Source organism: Pogona vitticeps, chromosome 5 (assembly GCF_051106095.1).
Source record: "Pogona vitticeps strain Pit_001003342236 chromosome 5, PviZW2.1, whole genome shotgun sequence".
Taxonomy (NCBI): Eukaryota; Metazoa; Chordata; class Lepidosauria; order Squamata; family Agamidae; genus Pogona; species Pogona vitticeps.
This window is the reverse complement of record NC_135787.1, coordinates 152,909,905-152,935,301: the sequence shown is the minus strand read 5'-3', so window position 1 is coordinate 152,935,301 and position 25,397 is coordinate 152,909,905. Positions and strand designations below refer to the sequence as shown.

Here is a 25,397-nt window from a genome sequence, read left to right as displayed (position 1 = left end):
TTTTCCCACCTGCTATCTGCCAGGATAAGAATTAAGAGAGGAAAAAGGAGGTATGCAAGAAATTTTCAGGGGAATGGGATGTTTGGAGGATAGATTTTGCAGCTTTACACATGCTAAATGCTACTTGGTTGACAGCAGGGGTAATGACAATTGTGTGCCTATCAGCTATAACCCAGGAGTGGTTTTTGATTCTCACACATTTATATTCTTTTGATTTAGTTTACTTAATTATAGTCAAAAAAAAAACCTCTGGCTTATGAATGCAGGATATTATGCCTCTGTATCCATCATTCAAAATGCCGGGAAATAGCCTAATATTGCTACACAATATTGTACCCACACTGACAGCAGGAAAAAGGATGCCAAACTTACATAGCAAAGGGTGGTCGTGTTAAAAGTGAGGATAGTCCACAGGATACCCTCTTGTGTTCATGGCCATTCACAAAGAGACACCAACTGGGGGGAAATTCAAGAGCCTTGTTCCTTTTTTCATCAATTAACCAGTTCTCATCTAAGCACAAAGCAATGATCGGGGCTGGTTTTTTTCAAGAGGTTTGTAGGTATCGATTGCTTACAAAATGTGTTGATCATCAAGTGCCATGATTTAACCTTTGCTTGGTGGGGCAATTTACAGGAGCTTATACAGTACATCCAGGTGGCTAGTCACATTCATGGGTGAACTGGCCCTTGAACTAGTCACAGATTTGTATCAAGAGAGATGCCTTTGCCTTGACATTATAGATATTGGATTTTGCAGATTCAGAGGATTCAGAGTCATTCTGCTTTCTTCTCATTTGCATCAGGAACCTTCCTTTTCTTTGCAGAAGCAAGATACCAGCTGAATTTGATCTTTGCTTCTGCTCATGTTTTTGAATTGGGATGTTGCCAATGTTTCAAACACAAGGGGATGATTCATAAATTACTGGGGAAGATGCTGAGAGAATTATTGGCAATATTTGCTGCTGCCTTCATTTTGATGTAGAGCAACAACTCAGCAAGTATAGAAAGGTGAGGAGTCTTGAACTTGTTTTAGCACAGGTTTTTCAATCCAAGAGACAGCTAATCACTTTTCTCCCAAAGTTTCAAGTAATTCCCCAGTAAGCATCATTTTGCTAAGAAATACCCACCCTGCACACCCCTGAGAGTGGTTTAAAATGAGATTTAGCAACAAGTATCTGTACCTTTCCTTTAGTCTTCTCTCAGATTCTGGAGGTGCCAGGCTCCACCATTGCGCATTAAAAAAAAATTGTCCCTGAAGGAACATGGCTTGTTGGGAATTGGATTTATCCCATATATACTCTGAATGTGTTTCTTTGACTTAGAACAACTAGACAAATAAAGCATCTATGCTACTTATGTTTCCTAGAACAAGATCTTCTATCTTGTTTGATTTTCTGTGCCCTAAAAAGGTATAAAATCAAGATGCATTTCTGAGGGATTGAGTTATAGACATTATTTCATATATTTTTTACTGTTGAAAGAAGAAATATATGTTACACAAAATTGCAGATTTCATTGTCCTGCAAAGCATCTTCACATATTTCTGACACAGGGAATCCATTGTGGATACAGTACTTGCAGAACGGTGAGTCATAAATTCTAGATAAGAAGGCCTGTTTTTTTCTTCCTGTCATTGTGAAGTTCTTGATATCTTGGAAATGTGCTCTCATAACTCAAAGAGCTGCCTTGTCTTTGCTTTATATCATCACAACTCAATGAAAGACAAAGGCCCATAAATACTGCAGGGCCTGTATATTTAAATTATGTTGCAGTATCTGCAAATCCATCTGAAATAAAAGGTGAGAAATAGTGCCACGGACAGTTGCAAACTGTGTGTCATCCTTGCTTTAGTAAAGTCTAAGATGTTTTGATTTAGAAAATAGTTGAATTTAGTAACTGGTTCTTAAAAACAGTCAAGAAGCAAAAAGATAAGGCATGTGTGTCATGAAACAGAAACAGATGGGGAGCTCCCTGATTTGCTAAATTTCTTTGGCTAAGATCCAATGCAACGTTCTGCTAGTTTACATCTGGTAGAGTTGAACTGGACCACACCACTGTGAAAGTGATGGTGCAATGGGCATTGTAATCCCATGATCTCTGTTGCACAATCCTATTGCCGAGTGTTAGGGATCCAGAAAAAGGACAACCACTGGCAAAACCTTCTGGAAACAGAAGAGCTATTTGCACAAATGGCTTCATGTAAATGCATACAATTGTGTGAATTGTACTAGTTGCCTAAATCTAGACCGACAGCTGCTTTGTCTAAGCATTTGAAGTACTTCACGGCCTAATTGTTGCTTCTTTTACTGTCAATAGTAACGAAGTGCTGTGCTTGAGGTTGGGCACACCTTACACCTTAGTGAGACAGAACATACATGTACTTTTTGCATTAATTACAGAGACGTGAAGTGTAGGGAAAATCTTGCTATCAGCTGAAATCAGGGAATCTTTTAGGATTTTAAACATTCACTTGTGCAGCATGATACTGTGAAAGCTACATTATTAAAATTCAAAGAAAAAAAAGATAAATGTATTGCTTAGGTGGGCTCTACATGTTTTCCTCCACACCCATATGTTTGTTCATTTCAAATCTCACTTTGAACCAAAATTCATATATTTTCATGTGGGCCATTGATTTGCACAGGAATGCACAAACAGCTCTGTTCCCCCCCCCCAATAAGTATATGACGCTTAGTGATATGGTAATATTTTTACAGGGGATTAATCTTGACAAATAAGTCTGGATGATTTTGTGCTACTGATGCTGGCCTTAAAAATAACAATAACTCTTTTTTTCCTGTTACAAAAATGTGTAAAATTGAGAAACATGATAGCTCTTTCAGAATGCATTATCTCTGAAAAACTGCAAAACAGTTAAGTTTAGGCCTTTTTTCTACTAGTCTCCTTTAAAGTTTGCCTTAATGTGTTTAAAGCTTTGCAATGTTTTTCTATACAGTGATGATATCTGTGAGGTGCAAGTCTTCAAATAATACTTCAGAAAAAAGGTAGATAAATACAAGGAAAAAGTAATAAAACATCATCCAATTTCTTCTTTTCTGCTTCCTCCCAACATTGATTGCTGTACCAACTACAGTGGGTACCAACTGCTATGGGAGTTGTGGAAAACCAAAATAATACATTCCTCTTTTCAAAAAATGGAATTAGAGATTATTTACCCCAAACTAGAGATTTTTACCCCATACTAGAAACTGAAACTGCTGATAGAAAATGTAGCTCCCTTCTTCCTTGCTCTATCCCTTATCTGGAATTTTGCTTTGATGGTATTGTTCTGCAGTATCTCTCAGACACACTTTGTGTATTTCTTTCCCTATGCAGCTCACTAAATCAGTCCAAAGCAAATCAAACAGGATTCAGACTGTTCTGATCTGATCCAAGCCAGACTTGATCTGGTTTGGTTGAATTCACCCATTTTTATTTGAGATTTGGTCAAATCAGTTGTACATCACCTTTTCCTTGCCTTGCATGTTAGGCTCCTGCTTCCATACATGCATATTTCAGCTTTAAAATATATGGTTTACATGAAGGAAATTGATTTGTTTCCTGAAGTGTGAAAAACCTACATTTCTCTTTTCTCAGGCAATGTGTCTGTATGCAGTAGATGTGTCTGTATTCAGCCAGTGCAGCTCTTTGGTTGAGTGACACTTAGAACTGTTTTCACTTAAACAAATGGTGGGCATGGGTTTGAATTTTGTGTAGTTTTTTAAAAACTACCATAACACCCAAATAACCTGATATCTAGTTAGTTAGTTAGTTAGTTAGTTAGTTAGTTAGTTAGTTAGTTAGTTAGTTAGTTAGTTAGTTAGTTAGTTAGTTAGGTAGGTAGGTAGGTAGGTAGGTAGGTAGGTAGGTAGGTAGGTAGGTAGGTAGGTAGGTAGGTAGTATCCTGCATCCATTAGTATCACAGCACTACTTTGGGCAGGTTACAACCCGTAAATTAGAAAACGAAAATGAAAATAAAAATATTAAAACCAGTAACAAGAGCCCTTAACAAAAAATATGTGTGATTTTGGAAGCTAAACAAGATTGACTCTGGTTAGTAACTGGTTTGGGAGGCTCAGGAAATATCAGGGTTCTCCCAGTAGAGTGAGGAAAGAATTCTGCCTCAAACTGAGGGTGTTAGGCTAAGGCAGTGTTTCCCAGCCTGGAAGTTGTGACCCTCAAGGGGATCATAAAGTGTTTTCATGGTGGTTACAGGTTGCCTTACATGTGTTATTGGTAAAGGTAAAGGTTCCCCTTGACAATTGTCCAGTTGTGTCCGACTCTAGGGGGCGGTGCTCATCCCTGTTTCCAGGCCATGGAGCCAGCGTTTGTTCATAGAAAGTTTCCATGGTCATGCAGCCTGCGCGACTAGACATGGAACGCTGTTACCTTCCCAACAAAGTGGTACCTGTTTATCTACTAGCATTTTTACATGCCTTCAAACTGCTAGGTTGGCAGGAGCTGGGACAAGTGACAGGAGCTCACTTCATTGCATGGATTCAAACTGCTGGTCTTCCAACCTTGCAGCCCAAAGGCTTTCTGCAGTTTAACCCACAGCACCACCACACCCCTTATATGTGTTATGGCCCTTGTTAAGTAATTTCTTACCTGACCTTTCAGAGTATGATATTAAAGGTAGTGTGTATGTTTACATATAAGAAATAGGCCCTTTGGGGGAGAAAGAAGCCTCTGCTTTCTGAGAAGAGATGATTTTACCCCATTGTGATTGGGTTCATTGGCCTGATTTATGCTGCCAACTGAAGATGGCTTGATTTATATACTCTTTCAGGTCTTAATCTGAAGCTATGCATGCTCAGCTTTAGACAGAGTGAAAAAAATCTTCCTAGAGCAGAGTGTTTATGGAACTGGATTTGCTTACAAACATTCCAGTGAAAAACTCATTTTGTTCTGCATGTTGTCACTCCAGTGACTCCACTATAGGCACATGCTACCCTAGCATCAATCCTCCAAAACAATTCCTTTCACCTTGAGAAATATATTTTACCCTGGCAAGTGATCCTACAGTATATATATTAGCCCATTCCATGTTCCAAGTCGTTTTTCCCTAATCACTTAAAAAGAAAATATGGAAATGCTGCAAAGAATTTTAAACTAACCCCTTATCCAAAAGGATCCAATTTGGTTTAGTTTCTCCTGTGCTAAATTTGATGCTGATAAGCCCGAAAGAGACATGAATGTGCTGAAGGCCATTGCAACCAGTTGCTTCATTATGCTGTCTTTCTAAAGCATGTTCATTGATTTCTTTGTTCAAGGGAACCTCAGCTTGTCTGTTACTTTTTTCATTAGATCAGGATTCCAGTATTAACCCACTAAAGCTAAACTTCAGGTCAAGAAACTTAATCTCTTGACAGATGAATCTTATGGCAACAAAATAGCAAGATGATGCTGGTTGATGAGGCAGGTTATAGGCTTTGAAGGCAAGGGTTTTTTTGTGCTGTACAATACTAAGAAAAAGGGGTCTTAGGCACAAGCTTAACAAAAGATGCACTGTTTCCCTTCTTTTGTTAAATGGCTCCAGTGCAACATATTTTAAGATTGTGTGTATGTTTTAATCATAGTTTTTGTAGACTAGGAGCCTGAAAAATGGGCTTATATGTATCTTATGAGGACATTGCCGACAAGTGGATGTTTTTGTTTGATATTTGCAACTGAAGTACAATCATTCAGCATTTCTTCTGATGAAAGTACGAAATATGTGAAATGCATAAATGCTGAGTGGAGACTTCCATGGTAGGCTATTAAAGATTTCATTTGAGTGGGGTGGCTATTACTACGAGGGAGATGCATATTTCCCTCCAACCATTCTGTGCCTAAATTACAGGCATATGGATTGGGGCAAACCCACCCTGTCACCATTTGGCTGTGGATCTCCCATTAGCAGCTTCATAGCCTGCCCTCTGCCCCTGTCACCTCCCTACCTCATCCTGTTGCTTCCTCCTCTTCCTCCTTCTCCATTGCTGCCATCTTGAGAGACAAGCTGAGCTTCCTTTCCAGAAGCCCCGTCTGCAGTCTCTGTGCATGCCCCGCCTGTCAGCTGATAGGCAGAGGCATGCCCAGAGATTGCAGGCCTAGCTCCTGGAGTGGAAGCCAGGCCTGCTGTGTCTCAAGATGGCAGCAGAGGCAGAGGACTAAATGGAGGAGGCAACAGGATCAGGTTGAGAGGCAATGGGGGCAGTGGGAAGGGGTGGGGGCAGACTGTGGGGGCAGAGGGGGATTGAACCAAGAAGTTCATTAAATCATAAAAATGTTTAATTCAGACTATTCTAAGGCCTGATGGAAATCCGATGAAGAAATTGACATGTATTATCATATGTAGTGGGAGTGTAAATGGATTCAGAAATTTTGGAAAGTAATTTTTAAGGAAATATATGACATATTTGGAAAAGATATTGAATTCAATTCTAAAATTGCTTTGTTGTCAATTTTTGATAAGTTAGAACTTGATTATTGCTCAAGTGAATTGATTTCCATTTTTATAAGTGCTAGAATATTAATAGCTAGATTCTGGAAAGATAAAAATGATATTAAATTAGAAGATTGGTATAATGAAGTATGGGTCATTGCATTAAATGATAAATTGACTACTGAACTGAAGGTGAAAAGAGGGGAAATAAGTTCAAATATTTGTTATGCTATTTGGGGTAGATTTATTGAATTTGTATTAGTGAAAGGAAAGGGGAAAGCCTCTAAACAACGATCAATACAATTTTGGGAAAGAGGTTCATATTAAAAGTATTGCTCCAAAGGGTCTGGTGGGTATGGGGGTGCACTGTGGTTTAGATTTGTAATAGTAAGCATTTTGTATTCTTGTATTTGTTTTGGGAATTTAAAAATGAAAAATTTTAAAAATCATAAAAAGGTTTGTAGTTCGGGTCAGTCCAGGTTCTTCAGTTTTGATGAACCTGGACCAACAAAATAGTGATTTTTAACAAACTTCCTGGTTCGTTTTTTAGTTTGTGCCCATCTCTGTACACAGCAAAGCCAGGGCATAGATCAGTGTAAGCAGAACAGAAGGACATCAGCAGCCTTTCGGTGAAATACTTTGACTCAGCCTAATGCTGTTCTTTAACTAGGTTTTCTTTGGTGCAGTTGATGCAGTCCTTTGGTGGAGCAAGGGCTGTTTCCAAGGGCAACTTTGTCAGTACTAAGGAAGAGAAATAATAAGAGAAAAGCAGCATAAATGAGCAAATTTGAGCACTTAGCTGAGATTACTTGCTTTTTTTCAACCGTGTTTTGGTTTTTGGCAAAAGTTAAAGGTTTCTAATATGCAAACTCTTGAAGCTAACTGTCCGAAATTTGGCAGGTTTGCTTTCTAAATGGCATGTAATTAATTTTTTAAAAAAGTTATAGCCATATTGGTTGATGAAAATCAGTGGGAATGCAGATGATCTGAATTAGCAGATTGATTTAAATTCACTGTCCAAACCAAATCAGATGGAGTCTGAATTTGGACCAAGTAGGGATCAGGTCTGAAACACAAAACTGGATTCCAGACTGAATCAGCGAACCCAACAGAACTCTAGAATTCTCTTTTCATTTCATTGCTTAAAAAGCAACTCTTTACTTTCCTGTTTCATAGAAGTAAGTCAGTTGCTTCAACTTTCCCATCCTGAAATGCTACAAATCTCTTTGTCTTATAGTATGATATACATTTTCCTTCTGTCCACTTACTTTATCATCATCTCAGCACCCACAACAGAGCATGGGGTACAACATGTCCCAACACTTGAAAGTGTGATAGTCTTCGTTTCTCATTTAATGGAGCTCCCATCCTTAACTATAGAAATACCTAAACATTACAGTTACATGACAAACAACATGAAGTTAACCTTGTTAAGTTACAATTATAATAACATGAAGTTATGCCTTGGTTTTTTTTATCAAAGTAACATTACACTGTAAATTATTTCTAACTAGTTACTTTCAGAACCTGGATATGACTATAGAATACTTGTACTTGTAGGGATCCAATGCAGTTCCATGGCACGTGTACTTTTAGGAAATATCAGTGCAATACATTGCCAAAATGCAGTGATCGTAGTGATGGTTATGGATTCTTCCAAATGCATGGACTGATCTTCAAGAAAACCTGCATTTAAAAAGCCAGATTGCTCTTGCCTTTCTCATTTGTATATTTGGAACCAGTAACTCAGCATGAGCTCTATAAGAAGCACAAATCTAATGAATATCTATCTATCTATCTATCTATCTATCTATCTATCTATCTATCTATCTATCTATCTATCTATCTATCTATCTATCTATCTATCTATCTATCTATCTATCTATCTATCTATCTATCTATCTATCTATCTATCTATCTATCTATCTATCTATCTATCTATATCAACTAGAATGGTGACTGAAACAGCATTATTTTTTACAAAATTCTTGGCAAAAAAAATCTTATTAGGTAAGTTACATTTTCTTGAATTCTTTCATCAGCTGTAATTAAAACCTTTCAGGAAGTTGAATTTCAGACATTTAATTTTACTCACCTGAAATAAAGCATGAAGTAAGTAAATTTGTAATTCATAGCAGCTTATCCAGCCAATTCAATTTCTCTTTCTGTTCCTGATGTCTGTGTTTTTATAAATGGTTATACGGGAAATTGGCACAGAATATTTCCTTGATCATCTAAAAGGCTTATATATGAAAAAGCGTATTCATAGTCCATCAAGCACAGATCTAAAACATTTCATTATGATATTCTGAAAGTTCTACAAAAGTCTTAATAATATGGCTATCCCTGTGTGTTTCAGCACATGTACAATATTTTGTTATACATTGGGGTTAGGAGGCGGAGATCAGGTGTCTACACGAGATTAAACATCATTATTCATCATCACTGATTTAAAGAAAGAAATTACAATCCTTGTGGTAAATTAAAGAAGGAGCCACAAAACAAGAACCTGTTGTTGTTTCTGCCACAACAGAATAGAACTGCTCAGTCTCCAGAAATCAATGTTTATTTATTGCTCAGGTAGAAAGGTGAAAAAGAACTTTGCTCTCTTAAAAGAAAAGTAGCTTACCAAGGAGCCTTTCAAATCTGCTGTAGTCCCTATATGGAAAGCACTTCTGGAGTGACAAGATTAAAGAACCCATGTGCCATTCGTAAAGTGGCAAGCACATCCACAGCAGTTATGTGCAGTGTTAATGTTTGTGCAACTCACTATTGGAGAAATAAAAAATGGTTTGTGTTGTGTGCAGATTTGTGGAGTAAGGAGATCAGATGTGAGCTAAGTCACATCTCAACTCAACCCACTCTGTGTCATTACTGAGTGAATTAAATAATAAATATGCTGCCCAGAATTCTTTTGAAGATGTAGGGGATACAAATTTAATTGAGGCTTAATTCTTTTCCAACTCCAGTCTGAAGACATTTGTGAGTCTTGATAAATGTTCTAAGATGAACTAGAACAAAGGTTTGTGCCATTTGCCAACTTGGATGTGAAGACCTTTTCCCAGCATGGAAGTAGCCATACACATACCATACAAGCGCTAAAGAGGAGGAGCTTCTCGGTGGGCTGATGGGGAAGGGGATGAAGAGAAGCAGCAGCTCTCCTTGAGCATTAATGTACTTCAACACTCAAACATTCAAATCCATATTTTTAAGAATTAAGCACTGAAAGTTCTGAACCTGGATAGTGGGCTCTAACCAGTTCCCTCCACTTTTGAATATTTTACTCTCAATTTCTTCTCCTTCGAGATAGGAATCAATGTCTAAATTTTGAAAAAAATAATTCTTATAAAAATGAACTGAGATAAATTTATTTCCAGTTCTGGGTCTGGTTTATTCTAATGCCACAGTGTGCTGAGAGAGATTAGGGAGCTGTAGCCTTTCTTGGTAGCCTTTTGCATTTTTACACTCAATGGCATATGTGGGCAGCCATCTCTGTTTGACAGCCTTTCCTGTTCCTACAGAGAACTACGTCCTAGATAGGGCATGTCTAATATTTGAAGTGGCCCTCAATGAAAGGGCTCTTTGCCAAAACACCCAAATTGCTGCCACTTTCTTCTAGAATCCCCATGTGACAAGCAATTGTAGAGTACACTGTGTTTGTACTATCTTTAGAAGTACAGAGGCTATATTCCTCTATTGAAATGAATTTTCCTGATGTAGGAATTATAGTCATTTCCTGGACTCTTATCACAAGACTGACATGGTTGGCAACACTATCCATGGAAACAAATGTTGTTTACCCAACATTACAAAATTGCACTCAGCAACAGAAACACTGAATCTGAAAAGGAAAGGATAATGCACATGTTGCAGTTCTTCTTTATGATGGTTTGTTTTTGTTCCCATACAAATAGCCATAACAGACATAACTGCCATATGGTATAGCTTTCCTTCAAATGGCAGGTGAATCAGTTATTTTACTTTAAAAGCAAAAAAGGATACTTTTACAGCATATAGGGGGGAAAGGCAAAGAAAGGCCTAGTTTTGGAATCTTTCTCATGTTCCACAGGAAAGGCAGTACGGATTATTGTTCTATTCCAGACAAGCCAAATTGCAGGGCCTAGTTTGCAGGGCCTAAGCTGAGAGAATATGAGCAGAAGTGGTAATTTAGGTCAAAAAGCCCTCCTTGAATCCCACTGTATTGGACAATTGTAGGCCAGTCTCTGATATTCCATTTTTGGCATTTGGAGTGTTTGCTGAAATCTCAACACCAGAGGTTATTGAATGAAATGTATTATCTAAATCCATTCCAGTCTGGCATCACGCCTGGTTGTGGAACAGAGATGCCTTGATAGATGACCTGCACCAGGAACTGGACAGAGGAATTGTGTCCCTGTTGAACCTCTTAGCAGCTTTTTATGCCATTGACCATGGTATTATTCTGGACTGCCTTTTTGGGATGGGTCTTGAAGGTCCTGTTTTACAATGTTTCCAATCCTTCCTAGATGGCTAATCTCAGAATATGGTGTTGGGGCATCCTATTGACACACTAGCCATTGGTCTTTGGTGTCCCTGAGAGCTCAGTCTTGTCTCCTATGTTATTCAACATATACATGAAACCACCTGCAAAGATTGTCTGGAGTTTTGGGGTTCGGTGCCATCAGTATGCTGATGACACCCAACTCTATATCACCTTTCTATCTGATTACAAGGAAGCTGTTCTGTGCCAGACCAGTGCCTCTTGTCAGTAATGGTTTCGATGAAAGCTAACAAACTGAAATTTAATCCAGACAAAACAGAGGTGTTCCTAGTCAGTCACAAGGCATAACAGGCTGACAATTGTTCAAGACTGATAAGCATTATTCCCAATATCTTTCCTTTCTAAGAACTGAAACTTAGAAAACTAAACCTCCTGAGCCCCACCCAAATTTAAGCCTCAGTTACTTGCCAAGAAGTGTCCCTAAGAGAGGACTCTCTTTCACAGAAGCTCCTCCTCCCAAGGAGTCCCCTCTTCTGAATACCCCCAATTTGCAGACGGCTATCTGATATCCCCCTTTGCTTCTAATGCTCCTATATACTGGAAGTGCCACTATTGTTATTTGACTATGGGGAAAAGCTTCCAACTTAGTGCTACACAATGTCCCCTACCTTTACCTACAATGGTCCACAGTCCATGAATGTGGCCAATTCTCTCTCTCCTGCCCCAGGAGCTGGTCGTCATCATGTGTAGAGGAATCTTCTGGTATGGTCATGATGTTCTGAGTTTTGCTTTCTTCATGTTGAAGGAATGGATGAAGAACAATTGGTGAGTCTTGTAAAAGGAGGGGGATTTGTGTCGACCACATCCTGTATACTCATTTCTTTAAATCGCTAAGAAGCAAGTCATCGTTGACCTTTCACCAATAAGTTGTTATTTTGTATGTATGCTGGGGTTTTTTTTTCAATAGATTGACCTATTGACATGAAGCAAGCACAGTGATCTGTGTTGCCACAGCACAGGATGAGTAAATCCAGATTTGTGATAAATTATAGTTTATTCAGAGATGTGAAATGTTGAGTCCCTTGCACAAGGAGAACCTTACTGGCACATTGGCTGTGAGATTTTGAAAGCTGTATGAAACATTTAAAGAAGTTTGGCTTCATCCAAGGCAGATGCTTCGGCTGCCTATATAACTGCTTTCAAGATGAACCTGGCTTATGTGAGAGGGTCACATCTTCTGGGGTTTACAATCTCTTTCCTCAGTATTACAAATCTTCTGGATATGTTGTCTGAACCCAGAGTGTGAAACAAAGGACGTTTTCCATAAAATCTCTGATTCTGTTGGTATGCTTTATTTTCTACTATGATTTACTCTCCTGTCATTTATTCTAGCACATCTGCCATGCTTTGGTATTGCCCCAATGCAGCTAATATTTCTACTTTTTAGTGACTTGTCAGGGATTCATAAATGGTGCATTTACCATTTATTTGCTTAGGTATCAAGCCCTGAAATTGGTTACTCTTTGGTATCTATAATACAATCTTTTTAATTTTTAAATTGCCACCTTGCTTTAGAAATGCTACTGCTTTTTAGTGAAGAAAATTGCCCCCCATATAATTAGCTGATGATGTTTTTCTATTGCATATTCAAAATAACATTATATTGCACTATGTATAATTATAATAGTTTCTGTAGATGTAGGATTATGGCCTTTTTGGGCTGTTTTCAATTATTTAAGACAGAGATGTAATAAAGTACAGTAGTTCATAAAGAAACTAATGTGCTATTTGTGCTGGATTCTTTACATGCCTTTCAATGCATTATTTACATCATTCCTTTATGGAACATTTATGAATACAAATATAGCACAAAACATTGAATTAATTATAATAGTTTTGCTGTGTTTGCAGTTGCCTTTTTCATTATAGAAGCAAGGAAAATAAAGAGTTTTGGCTGGAAAATTAAAATACCAAGAGAAAACACAAGACCGAAGAAAAGATTTGGTGTAATTGACAAAAACCATTTTATAAGACTTCCCCAAGCGATCTGAATCATTACATGCTTTCAGGGGAAGAGGATACAGTATATTGTTCTAGTGATGTAAGTCAAATAGTCATGCCCTTTGATGTGATTCCTAAACTATTTTGAATGAAGAGAGAGGCTTAGGGGGTGTGGGTTATTTTTGTCTGTTACACTTGAACAGTTGGGCAAAATTCTTTACTAGAAAAAGGGACTAAGATTTGTGTTAACTGTAGAATCACTGTGATTTTGTCACAGAATGATAATTCAGAGTTTTCCTGTCTTTCTTTGACTGGTGTATGAGACCTGTGCTTGAAAAGATGCCAGATCAGACATCTGATTCCCACTGGGGTAGTGGGATATGATTTGAAATAAAGCATTGAAATGGGGGCCCTTCAGAATCAGTGTGTTAGAGGCAGATTTCATTATAAATGCAGTGGCACCATGGAAATGAATTGATTTTATGATGATTATTGTAACCCCAAGTCTACTTTAAGCTAATGGATTCAATCAGATGTATTTGCATGCAATTTTATTCATTTCAGTCCAGGCAGTTATTTGAACTATGCATTGGGAAAAAATGAACTAAATGCATTTTATGAATTATTGTAATAATGGGTTTCTAGAAATGTTTGGCTCTGATTAAGATGCCACAGACAGAAAACAAACTCCATTTCTCAGTATTGAGGTGATAGTATTACAAGAGAGATCCATGGGAAACCCAGAGTTGAAATAAAATTCTACACAAATTAAAAATGTAATTGAATTTGAAACTTACAGTTTTTGAAATATGAAACTCACCCATTGGCCCAATCAGGAATTCCACTCCTTGACCCACAACCCTCAAGAGAAGAAAAAACCCTATCTCCCCCCCCCCCAAATGCCAAAATATAAACCTTAGAATAATAAATACACAGTAAATCCACAATTTTTTTTTTAAAAAAACAGCCATTCTAGCATGGGAAGCACCTAGATACACACAAGGGAATAAATAACAAAATAAAACACACACAGAGTCCCCCTCTTGTAAAATCCAAATAAATAAAGGCAAAAACTACAACTTAAGACCCAAATCAAACCAAACTACTAGAACATGGAGAGAGTCCTCGTCCCATCATCACTTGATGCTTTCTCTTCTCTTTGGGTTCAACAGATCGCAAATCCTTTCAGAGCTGCAAAGCAGTGCCCACTTTTCAGCATAATCTCTGCAGGCTCCTTATCTCCAATCATTGATTGGAAACGAGGGCAGAAGAATAAAGAAATCATGAATCAAAATCTGCTGTTCATTATGCAAAATGATGAGTGAGACCTGTATTACGTTAACAGAAAATCCAAAGTTCCTTCCTCTCATTACTGTATTTGAAAACTCGAAAGAATCCATACCATGTTACCATTGATACAGAATTTTTAAGCTCTGACTCTGATACATAAGATCTAGATTTCAGCTCTTCTGCATCAGTAGAAAGAAGTACAGCAGGGAAAGAAACCTGTCTAAGATGCCTAACCATCTGTATTGTTTCCTTCTTTTAAATCCAAAATTACATCTTTATATGTTAAATGTATTGGCAAGTACAGGAGGTGGCACTCCTGTTCTTAGTGTACTGAATCAAACAAAGATTTTTAGAAGCCTCCCCAGTTTGCAAATATCATTCTGAGATTTTTCTGGATGATAGGCATCATGCAAATCATGTTTAAAAATCTCTATTGCCATCATGTTTTTCTCTGAGGCAGATGGCATTGTTAAATTAAGCTGAGTGAAAAAGCAATCCATTGACACTGTAGTTTTGCTGTGACTAAGAACAAGTGTACACTTCCTCAGGAAACATAAGGAGAATAGAGACAATTTTTATTCAATGGAATCTTGTGGGTGTTCATAACTGTAGGTCAAAATTAGCATATTAGGTATCTGGGGACTGGCAAGTTCACAGCCCCCATGTTTTGATAGCTCTCAAAGCCTGACATCCAAGGAGCAAGTTATACATCGATTTGGAGAAGTGTGTGCAAATAATTTGTGAGCTGTGAAATGGTTCCATTAGATTGCTTATTCCTTCAGATCCCCCCAAATAAGTTTTCAATCACATGCTAAACACATTGATAGTTTCTGTGCATGCTCAAAATAATTCGGCTTGAAAACATATTCTAGATCAGTCATTATATTTATTTGACAATAGCTGTACCATTTTTGTAAGTCAATAGGCCAAAGCTTTGTTTAATCTTCTGAGCTTTTGGAATCCAATTGTACAAAATTCATTATAACAGTTGTTGTAACAGTACAAGCTTTATTGTAACAGGAAAATAGTTCACATACAACAACTTAACTTCTTTCTGCCCAGTTCTCTTCACTGGGGTTGAATCACGAACTGTAGTCTCCTGTCCCTTGGGTCATTTCACGAAAGGCTAGGGATTGTTTCTCCTGACCTCAATTCTATTCCCTGATGTTGGTGTGGGTGGTGGAACTAAGACTCCTAATGCAACTGGTGTCAGCAATCTTCCTGCCCTCAACAATGAGCGGCAGTATGGCTGTGATAAGGGTAACAGGCTGGGAGTCTCTTCTAGGTGGTCCAAGGCTGGTTGATGGTTGGACCCAGACAGATGTTCTTGCTGTCTCTTTCTCTGCCCGCATTGCACCTGAGTGGTGGACAGTTCCCATGGCTGTAGATCAGACTGCCGCTCTTTCCCAGCCTTCTTCTATTGTTCCCCCATCAGTAGGGAGTTTTGTAGGGGATCTGGGGAAACTCGTGGTTCTTCTCTGCTCCCTTTGCGATTCTCAGATGAATAAGAATCCTTACCAGGGGGCCTTTTAATAAATGTAATCCTACTCTCCGGGTGGCTTGGAATCTTCCTCAAGTGAGTCCACTGCCTAGTAAGCTCCCAAGAAACTCTCTGGGGTGTCTCTCCAGTCCTCTTCATCCAGGGCTTCTTTGTCCCCTTGTGGCCACTGGTTTTGGCTCTATTCAATTGGGCATACCTGCTCTTTGCAGGTCCTCTCTGATGGTAGGTCTGCCTTACCTTGTGGCAAGGTCCCTTTTATATCTCCCATCCACCCTGGGCTTCCTTTCCTCTATGGGGTGCCTGCTTGCCAGAGTTTCCAGAGCCACAAACCAGGGCAGAAATTCTGTTTGAGACCCAGCATCCTTTGCCTGAGACTTCCTGCCCCTTCCCTCCACTGATTATTTAGGTTCCTGCTATCTCTGAGAGTAAACTGGTCTGCTATTTGAGTGCTGGGTGGAAGGGTGCCCTTGCCACTGTCCTTACTGCAAGGTACATACTGCATCAAACAAACTGCACCAGAGTACAGAGTGCTACTCCTGTCCCCTGAAGATGCCGGCCACAGAGACTGGCAAAACGTTAGGAAGAACAACCTTCAGAACACGGCCAAAGAGCCTGAAAAACCCACAACAACCAGTACATATTTTAGTTCATATGAATGTAGAAATAACCTTTCTGGATCAGAACAACATTCAACATCCGTTTCCCCACACTTGCCATGCTTGGTTCTGTTTTTGCTTTATTCAAATCAATTTAAATTGCATTAATTGTTTATCACCCACTTGCATTTGTTTTGTCAGAGATTGTGCTTATAGTTCTGGGACATAGATATAAACCCCGCCTGATCGATGAGTGTTTTGTCATTGATTGAGACAAGGGAGGAGTGCACCAATTATCTGCCGTGTTGCTGTCTCCCAGAAGGAAATTAGTATGAAATTAGCCTGAACCAAGCCCAGTGAATTAAACTGGAAGACATTTATTGATTTCAATGTACTTTAGATTCTGGTTACTTTGCTGTCTCTTAGTAGAACTGTATCTTGTCGTTATAATCAAAACCTTCTTCTTAGCAATTATTTTCTTCTATAGTTTCTGGACAATTGCTTGCTTTAAAATTTATGATGTTATTAAGCCGGACCATTGATAGATGTATAGGTTCCCATATACATTCACATACATGAAAAGTTCAATTTGATTTGAATGGAACTGGACTAAATCTGTTGTTAGTTTGTCAGGACCATGCTTTTATTGAACTACCTACAACACACGTATGAGCAGAACCTTCGCTTCTTGATATGAAGCTGAAAAACAATAAGAGAAAACAATTAAAAAAATAAATAAACATACAACAAAGTTTCTTGAATAGTAACAATAACAGGGAGGAAATGTGCATCTCAAGGCTTTTCATTTGGGCATTTTTTCTGCTCTTTGGTGCATTGTAGGGGTAGGTTGGTTTGCTCTTTTTTCTGGTGACCACACAACACAATTGCTAGAGCACACCAATTTGCCCGTAGAGCAACCCAACTTACACCTTTTTGAGCCCCTGTCAGAAGCTTCCATTTTGTGCTGGTGGTGTGCGGTTAATATGCACTTATTTAATCCATTCCCAGTGTGTGCAATTGCTGGAAATGGACAAAAAATTGCTTTGAATTTCTGTTATCATGGCTTAATGAGCAAGTCACTTCAGAATACCAGCAAATTGAACACTTCCTGTACTGCTTTATGGAGTGGTGGGGAAAGTTGTTTTTTTTAACTCTGCTAGACTGCTGTGCTGAATCACTCAGATTCAAGTATTGTTATTTTTCTTTCCTTTGTGTGAAGTCAGGATTAGGACCATGGCTGCAGACAGTTTTTTGATCAGCTCTACACACAAGGCAATGTAATTTAATCTAAGTGGTTCAGTGCATGAGTGATGGTCTGTCTCAGGCAAAAATAGTAATTTCACTTCCCCTGCCCCTCTGCAGAGGAGTAGGGATAGTATTCAATTGACAACAGAAGGAGCTGGAGCATCACTTGAAGTCAATATGCCATTTGGACATGAGGGTCACACTAATGGCAAATTGATCCTCCCTCTGACCTCAAAGAGCTCTATTTAGACCATGCCAAAAGTGCCAATGTAGATACAACCTCACTTTTGTTAGGAAAAAAAATTGTAATCACAGTACCATTTACTTAGGAAAAGGTTTCATCAAGTTTCGTAAAGCTTATTTTCAAATCTACTAGGGAAATGGTGAAAAAATGTGTTATGAAAGGAACAAAAGCATGTCTTTCTTTTTGGATGCTACTGGAAAAAATAGGTCTGCACTGCAAGAACTTAATCTACTTAAATATCTATCTGAAACAAAATATAAAGGAATGAGAGATACCATGGGAAGAAAAATATAGGGGATTGGGGCCAGGAAGTCTTTATGCCTTTGTTTTCTTGCAATGCTATTAAAGTAATATTGCTTATGATAAGAGAATAAATGTAGAATAAAAATAAAAATTGATCTAATTGACTGCAGTTTCTTGTCCACGCTGCACAAGAGCATACTGGATTCATTCTGAAAAGCTTTATACTTGGGACCATCTTGCTGCTTGAGGAAAAGGATAAAATGGGATATCTCCCCCTTTCCCGCTTCTACATAAAGAAGTTAGCTAGACTGGCATGCTTGGTGTTCTCTTTCTGACAAGGACAAGCCACCTGCTCTGCCACTGAATCTGTCCTTAAAGCCTTTATCTCCTGACAGCAAAATCTGCAACACCTTTTTGACTTTATATTAAAAGTTAATTTATCATTAATAGCTGTATTCCAAAGTTCTTTATACCAGTCATTTAACTGAAATTCATGCTTTAATTTCCAGTTCTTTGTTGTAATTAATCTTACGGCTATTAATAAATTTATTGTCGGGGTTTTTTTACTGTCCATTCCCCTTGTTTCATATTAGAAAATATTAACCTTGCTGTTTTAGGGCTTAATTCTACATTTAACTTCAATATGTCATTAGTTCCCTTCAAAAGCCAGCCTTCAAATTTCATTACACTCTCACACTCCTACCACATATGGGTATAAGTACCTACATCTTGTTCACTTTAAAATGTATATCAAGATGAACAAAATACATTTTTAATAAATTAGTTTGGAAATGCAAGTATTTAACACTAGTAAAACTTAATCATATGGATAATAAAGTTTTGAACTTTTGTTAGGTTTTACTTGCTTGTTTTGTAGCCATTTCTGTGTTTTGGGCAGCACATTAGAAAACAATGTCCAAGCTGTACAAGAGCTTCAATTCATTCTTCAGCTCACATTGGTTGCTCTCCTTCATCTCAGGTTGGCAGTCCCCTTAACCTGCTGCCCTCGAAGTGCATTTCAACCTCTCCAAGATGCTTCATGTGTGAAGTGGGGGAGCATCAGCAAAATGGCACCAGGCAACTGGCCATACAGTGGACCCTCAACTTACAGACGGCTCGACTTAAAAACTTTTCGAGTTACAGACTTCTCTGGCCGTAAAATTTAGGTTCGACTTGCAGCCTGAGAATCGACCTACAGACCAGAAAAAAACCAAAATGGTACAAAAATGGAACAAAACCACCTAGTTATGGGATTAATCGGTTGTCAATGCATTGTAGGTCAATCGAGACTCGACCTACAGACCTTTCGACCTGCACCCACCGTTCCAATACAGATTAATTCCGTAAGTAGAGGGTCCACTGTATTACTCACCACTAGAGCACACCATGGCAGTAGCAATGGGAATTTTTTAATTGTTTTTGATATTCTGTAAGCCGCCCAGAGTGGTAGAATATACCAGATGGCCGGGATATAAATCAATCAATCAATCAATCAAACAAACAAACAAACAAACAAACAAAGAAGTAGTAGAGCAGAGTTGCTCCCAGTGTTATTTAAACACACCTTCTCTTAGTAATCTTTTCCATTTCCCCTATTCTTTTTTCATTACGTTCACATATGTTTTCTCTTTTCTCTTTTATTTCATCCATAGAGACTTTCTCAATTTTTCTCAGCCCCTTTCCCTCTTCTTCCTTCCTTTGCAGACTTCTTTTCTTTTCCTTTTCCTCTTTCTAGTCCCTCCTTTCTTCTCCCACCAATCACAAAATGCTTCCTGAGGCTTCTCATTCTGTTGGCTTTCTTTTCTTTCCACCTCTGATTGCTGCGATGAAAAAGAAACAAGGAGGTGGGACAGAGGACAGGAACTGCAGCTAGTCACCACCATATGTGTGACATCTGGCTTGCTCCTCCCAGCCCAAAGCTACTTCTCTTTGTTCAGAGAGCAGGAGGTACCACTGAATGCCCATAATCTGCACAGGAAAGCTTGCTACATGGCAACTGTATGCCTTCCAGACTTCATTTGTGGACAGATTTGTGACCCCAAGATGTCATTTTAATACTGCTTCAGAAACAAATAATCAGAAGTGCAATATGGAATAATCCTGTGTTTTCTCGTTCTAATAGTTCTATCACAAAAGTGTGAATTTCTGTGGAGTCTAGATTTTTTCTCATCACAATAATTTATATAGCTGGAAGGAATTTTCCAATGAGACTTGTTTTAGGATCAAACTATCATCTAAAATGAATGCAAGTATAAAATTCTATGTACCTTGGCTTGCTGTGTATCTCATACCATGTCTCAGTGTTGAGCTTTTATACAAGATGCATACTGAACATGTTGTCATGAATCTTCCATTTTGGGGGCCGTTAGTTTTGGTAATATAGCAGGACAACTTCCATCAAGACAGACAAACGACTACAAAAAGTCTCTCTGTGCCTCGGGAGAACAAGGAAAATAGCTGTGTAGCCTTGCCAGAACAAATAATACCAGCGCCGTCCGGTGCTCAATTTACACGTGAACCAAAAATGACAGTAATAAATGATAAAAGTACTTCCACAAATGTGCATAGTGAATGAAATAAGGCATATTAAGTTCCAAGTGGAGAAAATGCCAGGCTAATTTTCTTCAGCAATAGAAAACTACCATTAAAAAAAAAAGCAGCAGTAGCTCACTCTTTTCCTCTCTCGATAAACTCATGACCCTGGTTTGAAGAAGCACTTCACACAGCCCCCACTACTGTCAGTCAGGGCTGCTCAGGTTGCTTTTGACTGCTTCCCAGGACCTGGTATGGCACTGTGTGCATAAAAAAAAAATTGGGCGGGCAACCAATTTGGAAGACACACTTCAACATGTGAACCCAATTAACCTTCCCTTGGCATAATTCATTGCATTTCTTAAATTCATCTGCAAAGCTTATTATTCATCTAACACAGGGTCCTGGATCGACAATATTAAGGAGGGTGGGATTTCAGTGGATCTCTGGAAGTTTTACTTTCTCCTGAAGGACCACTATCTTTTCTCCCTTTAAAAAAAGCAGGAGAGAGTTGAGGGGGAAACAATATATACTTTTAAAATTCATTTTATGTTCCTTCCTTAGCTTGCACATCAATGGCTTTTTAATTTGTTGTTATACTGAAGTGCTAGACTTCATTACATGTCTGTGCCAATAGTTATGGTCTGCAATGATCTTCTGCCTTTTTAGGTATTCAGGAGCTCTTCAACACATCTCTCCAGCTGAATTGTTAATCTTGAGAAAATGGGGTGGAAATCATTTTAGGTTCGCCTTTTCCTATCCTCTTTTCTAGTTTAGAAGTAATTAGATATGTTGACAGCTGGATTTCTTCCTCACCTCTTTCAGCCTTACTCAATCTCTCTTTCACCAGACAAGCTTGAGAATGTTGCTGGTGGCTATTTTTTCTCTCTTACTGTAGAACCAAAATGGTGGCAGTAAGCACTGTTTGTAATTTGTTCCATCTGCACAAAATACATTGTTCTTTTCTGGAAGGCTGTGAATATCACTGTAAATCATCATGTGTAAGGGGGGAAAAAGATAATATATCCCTAACAGTAAGCCAGTTGTTCCAACACCCTCTTGCCATGATTTACTGTGTGTAGTGGATTAATTGGGGCTAGAAATGGGCATGACCCACTGCACCAGTAGTTTCTGCTTGTTTGTTTTTCAGCTGAACAGGTGTGTAGTGGTTTAAACCCTGCTTCCTCTGGCTGGCACCCACTCAGAAGCATTGCCCAGAAGAGGCAGGCAGGCAAGGTAGGGCTCTGTCTCTGAGTGGGGACCTGCGAGAGGAGGTGGGGGTCCATCTCTATTGTGACCAACAAATCAGGTTTAGAGTTGAAAGTTATATAGCAAGAAAGACTGGTGCCAGTGTGTTATCTGCCTGTCCTGCATCACTTGGAGCTTAGAAAAGTTACTTTTTTGGACTCTCAGATTCCCCCTGCTTGCATTATCTTCAGTAAGTCTCACGTCTGGGTGGGTATCTGAATTTTCATCTGCACAGTGTTCCACTGACTTACACATTCAAAAACTAGATAAAGATGACTGTGTTGATGTGTAAAAGCCAACATGATTTTGGCCAGTGACAGTGAAAATTATTGCACTAGATATCAAAAACCTTTTGTGCTAAAATGATTGGCGTGGCAGAGAAAAGGAGAGTTCATGGGTATAATTGCTTAAAAACAAATCCCTAAAAGCTGGAAACAATATGGAATTATTGAAAAGAAAAGTGTTGTAGTATTCAAATTATCCTTCTTTCATTTCTATGCAAATTCTAATTAACAGCTCAGGATAAATGTGAGTAGTAACTAGCATTTAGCATTAAGCCTAGCCAAGATGGCACAAGTCTAGAAAAGAGACAAATTTCTGTTGTTCATAAACAGAATTTAATCTCAGTGATTAATTTGTGATGTTTCTTGACTGTTACGGACTGCTTTCCAGGCCAGTGTTCCAAGGAGAAAAGGAAAAGGGCCTGGAAAAAATGTTCTAAAAGGCGTACTGAAGTTTCATGCAGTCTTAAGTTGACCACACATAAACTTGCTCATTTCCTTTCTAACCATTTGCATTATGCTGAAATTTCATGAATGGCAATTTTCACCTTGTTGTTGGGGAGATACGAAAATGTATCTTTCCATGAATTTGTAAAAGCTATACTCCTTTATGCTTGTTCCACATCCATTGTTCTCCCCATCTGATCTGCTACTGCTGCTTAGGGAGGAGAACAGAACAGGTTTCTCTTGCAGAGGCAACCAGGAAGATACATTCTTGGGTAAGGATGTGCATTCAAAAGCATATTTCATACAGCTTGGAAATGTTTCCTTTTTTGACTGCAGTTCCCAGAATCCCCCATAATGGCACCCATTGTAGTGTAGATTCTGGTAACAAGCTTTGATTGCATTGACTATAATGCAGTGCAGGTGAATGACATTTGTACTCATGTACATGTGGTTGCTCATCCAAATGTGTCTTTGAAAGCAGATGGTCTTCTGCATAGCTTTTGCTGGGGAGGGCTTTCCGTCCCAATCTGAAAGGATGTCTGTAATGCACATCTCTCTGTTCTTTCTTCAGTTGCTCACCTTGCAGAAAGTTTTGCAGTTTTTTTCATGACTTGTAACAGTGGCAATGTCTGTAAAAAGCATCACTCTTTGACTGGGACCTTCTGCTTCTCAGTATATTTGACAGTACAATTCAGGAGAGCGTACAAGCTTTTCTGCTCCCCTTCTGTCAGGTTAGGCCAAGTGGTTGACCCACTGGACTTCACACGTGAATGGGGATTACAACACAGCATTCCCAACTCCCAATGAACCCTCTGTCTCTTCATCAGCTTTCACCAACTTCTTAAGTCCAGAATGAGAGGTTTAAGAATATTAAGACTGACATTGCATGCACAATCGCTGAAATCCAGTAGTAAGTTGCAACTAGAGTGATTTTATTTAATCAATGAGGAGTCAACACTTGTCCAAGTCCCACTGATTCAATGAACCCGCTCTAGCTGCTACTTAGTTAAATGCACTACTCGGGGCATAACATAAACATACTTAGCAGTGGGATCCCTACATTATTTAGCAAAAAGTTCACAAAAATACAGATATAACAGTCCATACATGGCAATCAGTATATAGATATCTATCTTTCTTGGATATGTGTATTATCGACAAATGAATAATACAAAGATAGAGTAACATGCAAATTAAGAGCCTGTGTCCACAGGAAAGGAACTCCAGACCAGTTACTAGGATTTAGAACTCATGCTATTCATAGTCTAGCTCTGAATAAGAATTAACACAGTACCAATCTTTTTGTGCCTCAAACCCTTTCATGTAGAATATTCGGTAGGTATTTGTCCTTTGGCTGCCTATGACTATATCTGTGCTAGTGAAAGGCTTTGAAATGTCATTATTTTTGCAGCTAATAGTCTTGTTTCTGTAAGAAAGTGAAAAGTAGGCAACCCCGTGGAATCCCCTGAACTTCTCATCTGGCACAATAAAGAGCCAGACAGAATCAGCTATCTGTAGCGGCAGCTCGCCTATAGACATGTTTTGTGACATACCGTATCAGAGAGAGGTCCCATTTCTTATCATTCAGGCAGACAAAGAAACATTTTCTTCCACCATCTCCTGAAAGATGGGGATGAATAATGTATTTAAGGCACATATAATGCATAAGTTATAAAATACAGTAGCCTTCCACTTAATTGTGAGAAACAAAGTGAGACCCAATGAAAAGCCACAAGACTCTGTGCTATATATTCTTGTTGATCTCCCACAGCACTACTCTATGGATCTTATGGCACAGGAGGAGCATTTACTACAAGCTTTGTTTTCCCTGAGTCAATCAAAACCTGCACTTCCTGAAATAGGAATTAGAATACAGTACACTTTCCTTTGGTCTGCGTACTTCTTTGTAATTTGGATTTTGAGTGAAATAATGGGTACAAAAATATGTGTATAAGGGGAAGATGTAAAAATTGCTTACCAATAGCGGCTGAGAAGCAGAAAGCAAAAATAAGAATAGAAATGGGGATTGTACTGGGCTTTTAATATTTTGAAATCAGTAAAATCAAAATGTCACTCTAAAATGTATGAATCAACATCCATCTGTATGGGAAACATGTAAATATAAATGGTAGCGGAAGAGCAAACCCATGTTACCTCAAGTCATAACAATCTTTACAAATGGTTTCAACCGCAGCTGGAAATGGCTCCTGAAATTCTAGCAAAAATGCAGGATGATCATGAAAAACTCAATATGGTGTTCATCATCAGTTATTCTGATGACTGAGACAATGTGTCCTCTTGTTGCAGACAGAGAACTTTCTAGAGTATAGGACCCATCCTAAAAGATATGCCCCCTTTACCCCTGATGAATCTTCCCATGCATCAAAATTATTATTTATTTATTTTTGAGAAATGGGATAAATAGCCAGGATTTAGTGGGGGACCCCTGTTGATGAAACAATGTCTCTCAGTAGACCTGGGTGGGGTGATTTCTCCATCAGCAGAGCAGGGGTGGTGGTAGACCTTTGAGTAATGCACAGGCTGGCAGAAGAGAGAGGAGCTAGCACACTGCTGAATGTAGACTGTGATGTTTCATTGATTCTTCTGTATCATGAATATGATGAAAGAAGAATGGCTTCAGCAAGATTTAAATGGGAAGCTGCAGGACTCTGTGGTCATTTATTTTGAAATGAGAAGGACTGGGGATGGCCAGTATTTCCTTTTCATGGGCAGATGGCTGCTTAACTAGATATTTCACTACCTTTGGTAAACATACTATTTGGAAGCCACATTCTTCTGGAACAATAGAAACTCGTATTCAAATAATAATGTAAATTGCTTCTGCTAGATCAGTAATTTCTCCTG

At 38.6% G+C, this 25,397-nt stretch overlaps 1 protein-coding gene across 11 annotated transcripts in view; it reads left to right on the top strand.

The window, feature by feature from the left end:
* The window catches only part of MGAT4C (MGAT4 family member C), a 435,723-nt gene that overhangs the window by 351,265 nt on the left and 59,061 nt on the right, over positions 1–25,397 (top strand). For 4 of the 11 annotated variants that reach the window (XM_078394807.1, XM_078394808.1, XM_078394810.1 and 1 more), the window contains one exon: positions 11,632–11,729. The exons of the other annotated variants lie outside the window; for them this stretch is intronic. In XM_078394807.1, the coding sequence (XP_078250933.1) occupies positions 11,712–11,729 (18 nt within the window). In that variant the 5' untranslated portion in view covers positions 11,632–11,711. The remainder of the gene's footprint in view (positions 1–11,631; positions 11,730–25,397) is intronic. 11 annotated transcript variants of the gene reach the window in all.